The sequence below is a fragment of the Chiloscyllium plagiosum genome, unplaced genomic scaffold (genome assembly GCF_037043375.1).
Source record: "Chiloscyllium plagiosum isolate Xiang-an unplaced genomic scaffold, Cpla_swu_hap1 HiC_scaffold_16, whole genome shotgun sequence".
Lineage (NCBI taxonomy): Eukaryota > Metazoa > Chordata > Chondrichthyes > Orectolobiformes > Hemiscylliidae > Chiloscyllium > Chiloscyllium plagiosum.
The window spans coordinates 43,116,593-43,122,008 of NW_028270154.1; the positions used below are offsets into that span (position 1 = coordinate 43,116,593).

Sequence of the window (5,416 nt, forward strand, 5' to 3'; positions counted from 1 at the left end):
AATGTTGTAACTGTACCCACTTCCCTTGCATGTTTATTCCACACCGGAACCACTCTCTGTGTAAAAGAATTGCTGCTCATGTCTTTTTCAAATCTTTCTCCTCTTACCCTAGCCTTGAAATCCCCCACCCTAAGGAAAAGACACCTGCTATTCACCTTGTCTATGCCTTTCATGATTTTATAAAACTCTATAAAGTTACCTGTCAACCTCCTACGTATTGAAAAAAGCCTCAGCATCTCTAGCCTTTTCTTATAACTCAAACCCTCCATTCCTGGCAACAACCTGATAAATCGCTTTTGAACCTTCTTCACCCTTCCTATAACAGAGAGACAAGAACTGCACACAGTATGCCAGAAGAGGCCTCACCATCATTTTGTACAACCTCGACATAATGTCCCAACTCCTATACTCAAAGGTCTGAGCAATGAAGGCAAATGTGCTAAACACCTGTTGTTGACTTACCTGATACAACTCTCCCAATTTTGGCAATTTTTGATATTAACAAGAAGAACTTTACAGGGTCAACATGGCTGTCTTGACCATTGCTGTTCCTAAAGTCTAGGGCAATTCCAGGTGGTCCAGAGTAATTTTTTTTTCTTTCAGACTTTGTAGCTAGACTGGGTGCGGGAACCATGTACATGACATACTGACTTCATCTGCATCAGTCTGATTGATTGTTACAACTGATTGGCTTGCTAGACCATTTCAGAGGACATCTAAGAGTCAACCACATTGATGTGGGTCTGGAGTCACATTTAGGCCAGACCAAGTTTGGATGCCCTAAACAATATTAGTGAACCAAATGGGATTTTCCCAGAAGCCATTATATCCATGAGTGCAGTTTCTTGTTGAATTCAAACTCCACCATCAAATCCATCATGGTGCATTTCAAAACCAAGTCCCCAGAACATTATCTAGATCTCTGGATTAATAGTCTGGTGATAATTTCTCTACTAAGATCACCTCTCCCTTTTTGAAGAGGGCTCACAAAGGCCCTCGACCTCTTCATAGCCAACTGCCGCCGCGATATTAACCGCCACCTGAACTCCCCCACCCCACTCACCCACTCCAACCTCTCACCCTCGGAACGCGCAGCCCTCCACTCACTCCGTTGCAACCCCAACCTCACTATCAAACCAGCAGACAAGGGAGGCGCGGTAATAGTTTGGCGCACCGACCTCTACACCGCTGAGGCCAAACGCCAGCTCGCAGATACCTCCTCCTACTGCCCCCTTGACCAGGACCCCACCCCCCACCACCAAACCATCATCTCCCAGACCGTCCATAACCTCATCACCTCGGGTGATCTCCCATCCACCGCCTCCAACCTCATAGTCCCACAACCCCGCACCTCCCGCTTCTACCTCCTGCCCAAAATCCACAAACCTGACTGCCCTGGCCGACCCATTGTCTCCGCTTTCTCCTGCCCCACTGAACTCATCTCTGCATACCTCGACACGGTCCTGTCCCCCTTAGTCCAAGAACTCCCCACCTACGTTCGGGACACCACCCATGCCCTCCACCTGCTCCATGATTTTCGCTTCCCCGGTCCCCAACGCCTTATCTTCACCATGGACATCCAGTCCCTGTACACCTCCATCCCCCATCACGAAGGACTCAAAGCCCTCCGCTTCTTTCTTTCCCGCCGTACCGACCAGTACCCTTCCACTGACACCCTCCTTCGACTGACTGAACTGGTCCTCACCCTGAACAACTTCTCCTTCCAATCCTCCCACTTCCTCCAAACGAAAGGAGTAGCCATGGACACCTGCATGGGCCCCAGCTATGCCCGCCTCTTCGTAGGATATGTGGAACAGTCCATCTTCCGCAGCTACACTGGCCCCACACCCCACCTTTTCCTCCGCTACATCGATGACTGTATCGGCGCCGCCTCGTGCTCCCACGAGGAAGTTGAACAGTTCATCCACTTCACCAACACCTTCCACTCCGACCTCAAATTCACCTGGACAGTCTCAGATTCCTCCCTCCCCTTCCTCGACCTTTCTATTTCCATCTCAGGCGACCGAATCAACACGGACATCTACTACAAACCGACCGACTCCCACAGCTACCTGGACTACACCTCCTCCCATCCTGCCCCCTGTAAAAACGCCATCCCATTCTCCCAATTCCTTCGACTCCGCCGCATCTGCTCCCAGGAGGACCAGTTCCAAAAACGCACAACACAGATGGCCTCCTTCTTCAAGGACCGCAATTTCCCCCCCGACGTGGTCGACGATGCCCTCCACCGCATCTCTTCCACTTCCCGCTCCTCCGCCCTTGAACCCCGCCCCTCCAACCGCCACCAGGACAGAACCCCACTGGTCCTCACCTACCACCCCACCAATCTCCATGTACAGCGCATCATCCGCCGTCATTTCCGCTACCTCCAAACGGACCCCACCACCAAGGATATATTTCCCTCCCCTCCCCTATCAGCATTCCGTAAAGACCACTCCCTCCGTGACTCCCTCGTCAGATCCACACCCCCCACCAACCCAACCTCCACTCCCGGCACCTTCCCCTGCAACCGCAGGAGGTGCAAGACTTGCGCCCACACCTCCCCTCTCACCTCCCTCCAAGGCCCCAAAGGAAACTTCCATATCCGCCACAGATTCACCTGCACCTCCACGCATATCATCTATTGCATCCTCTGCACCCGATGTGGCCTCCTCTATATTGGGGAGACAGGCCGGCTACTTGCGGAGCGTTTCAGAGAACACCTCTGGGACACCCGGACCAACCAACCCAACCACCCTGTAGCTCAACATTTCAATTCCCCCTCCCACTCCACCAAGGATATGCAGGTCTTTGGACTCCTCCATCGTCAGACCACAACAAAACGACGGTTGGAGGAAGAGCGCCTCATCTTCTGCCTAGGAACCCTCCAACCACAAGGGATGAACTCGGATTTCACCAGTTTCCTCATTTCCCCTCCCCCCACCCTGTCTCAGTCAAATCCATCAAATTCAGCACCGCCTTCCTAACCTGAGATCTTCTTCCCGACCTCTCCGCCCCCACCCCAGTCTGACCTATCACCCTCACCTTGACCTCTTTCCACCTATCACATTTCCGACACCCCTCTCCCAAGTCCCTCCTCCCTACCTTTTATCTTAGCCTGCTGGACAAACTTTCCCCATTCCTGAAGAAGGGCTTATGCCCGAAACGTCGATTCTCCTGTTCCCTGGATGCTGCCTGACCTGCTGCGCTTTTCCAGCAACACATTTCCAGCTCACAAAGGCACTATCTATAGTAACCCGTGACTTAAAAACATGAAATCTTGATTTCCAAATTTCCAGCTTTTTAAATTTATTTTGGAATTTCCACTTCATTTTATTTATTCTAACTGGTTTAACTCATAAAATGACTATAAATTAAAATGTGCTTCTTTGTGATGAACATTTAATAGGTCAACTCATTAACAATACCACATTTGCAATATAAAAATATAATTTCAGAATTGTGCTCATCATTCAATACAAATTTTAATTGCTGATTGTAAATTAATTTAACTCAAGCAAGCAATGCAGTTACTGACCTGCAGTGATATAGCATTTAGCATAGTTTGTTTTTCTCAATAGTTATGACAAATATATTTTCTTTTCCATGAATATGATTTATCTTAAATATAATTGATTTAATAAATGGCAAGTTGACAATACACAATGATATATGTCAGAAACATTTAAAAAGGAATCTTCTTGCGTCAAACAAGACAAGTAATTAACAGTACACAAATTTTGACAATGAATTGAAGCAAATTTGCTATAACAACTATTAATTCCATTAACTACCAACTAAGATAACTTATTTTATCAGAAAATATCAATGGAATTAATTTGTTGTCTAATTAAATAAACTTAAGTCATTTAGAACAAACTGTTATTTGACGAGGTACTGCAGATAGCTTTCTTTATGAATTCTGAAATTTACAATCCCAAGACCAAAATTGTAAATTGTATTTCATTAGCTTAAAAATAGTAAATCTTTATAACATATCATCAACATTTGTAATCTTTACACAATAGAAATAATTGTTCAGCCAGCTAATTTTCTGAGATGCTGTTGTGTTCTGTGTTCAGCATTGTTCACTTTGTAAAATCAGTTCTTTTTTGTAGTTTTCTTCATGCTGCAGAGAAAATGTTTTATTGTAAGTATGTGAGCAGTATAGAAAGGTTGTAGCGTAGATTAAACTTGTAGCTGTCTAAAGGCACATTTTATAATTTTAATTTCAACCTTCGAACCCAAAGGCATTTGTTGGATGACTTATCATCACCAATCAGTTGGAAAAATTCCTTCGGAGGTGTTTATGGACAAATTATTGGCTCCTCTCATACTCTGTTTTGGAATGTCTGTTCTGATTTTGTTCTTAAGCTGTACAACGAAATGGTTATGAACTGATTGCCACTTTCGTCATTGGCACAAATGTAGAATACATAACTTCCATTAACCTCTGTTTATATGGGCAAGCCTTTCCTAAAAATAATTGTGCTCCTCCAATAACTTTACCTTGAAAAACTTTTTAAAAAGTATTTGCATAAAGCTATCTTTCTTAAGAAAATTCTGTAAGAAGCTTTAAAGAAGTTAAATGAGAGAGTAAGGATTGTATATACCTTTCCATAAAATTAATAATATTCTTTCCAATTTCAGACTCAGGGTTCAAGCACTTTCTTCTACCATTCTGCAAGGTGACACTGTAAAATAAGGAAAAAGCATAATTACTTAAGTATTTTTTCATTTTGAACAAGTTTTATGGCAACATAGATTAAGGATAACTTACATGATTTCCACATTTTCACAAAAGTTCTGTTTCAATGAGATTTTAACATTGCTGATTTTCATTGAAGAGTGTAATTGGTTTATTGTCTGGATGCAGCTACAACGACTCTGGCTGAGCTGATGATGTTGAGCTGCAAAAACAAATTCAATAGACATCAGAAATCTACTAAGTAAAAATTGTAAATCAGCTTAATTCATCTCTTTAACATACTTTCTTCCACCTGAAGTTAAAATCTAGTTTCATGTTTATATCAGAATTGTATTCAAAATCCAGAAGAAATTGCAGAATACATAAATTAAATCCATTGCAGATATCTTACCTTGTGCAAATGCCAGACATAGAACAGTGACTGATAACACACAGAGTAACACTTTGCTGACCATCTTCTTTGTTAAATCCCTCCTACTTCCTCGTTCACTCTTGATGTTTTGGTAATGTGTTAAAACACAGTAGACAAAACCTCTTTATATAGGCTGTGTGGTTATATTTACCAAGGCTATTGGGTAACATCAAATAATTACGTAATTGGAAATATGCAACAGGGAAAATTTAGAGTCTGAAATGGAAATTTTACAATAAAATCAAATTGCCTGTATGACCAGAGAAGTTATTGCTGATGCAGCAATTATTTATTGC

The 5,416-nt window shown here is 43.4% G+C and overlaps 1 protein-coding gene across 1 annotated transcript; it reads right to left on the reverse strand.

Annotated features, from left to right (window-relative positions):
- Nucleotides 1-3,385: 3,385 nt before the first annotated feature.
- Nucleotides 3,386-5,204, reverse strand: LOC122556917 (permeability factor 2-like). The gene is made up of 4 exons (XM_043704164.2): nucleotides 5,100-5,204; nucleotides 4,781-4,910; nucleotides 4,614-4,694; nucleotides 3,386-4,129 (listed from the first exon to the last, which is right to left on the reverse strand). The coding sequence occupies exons 1-4, from the start codon at nucleotides 5,161-5,163 to the stop codon at nucleotides 4,102-4,104; spliced, it is 303 nt and encodes a 100-aa protein (XP_043560099.2). The 5' UTR covers nucleotides 5,164-5,204; the 3' UTR covers nucleotides 3,386-4,101.
- Between the last annotated feature and the right edge of the window lie 212 nt (nucleotides 5,205-5,416).

Coding starts and splice junctions, on each gene's coding strand:
- LOC122556917 (XM_043704164.2), bottom strand. CDS start 5,163: ATGGTCAGCAAAGTGTTACTCTGTGTGTTATCAGTCACTGTTCTATGT. Junction 4,911..5,099: donor ATGTCTGGCATTTGCACAAG/GTAAGATATCTG, acceptor TTGTTTTTGCAG/CTCAACATCATCAGCTCAGC. Junction 4,695..4,780: donor TGTGAAAATGTGGAAATCAT/GTAAGTTATCCT, acceptor CTTATTTTACAG/TGTCACCTTGCAGAATGGTA.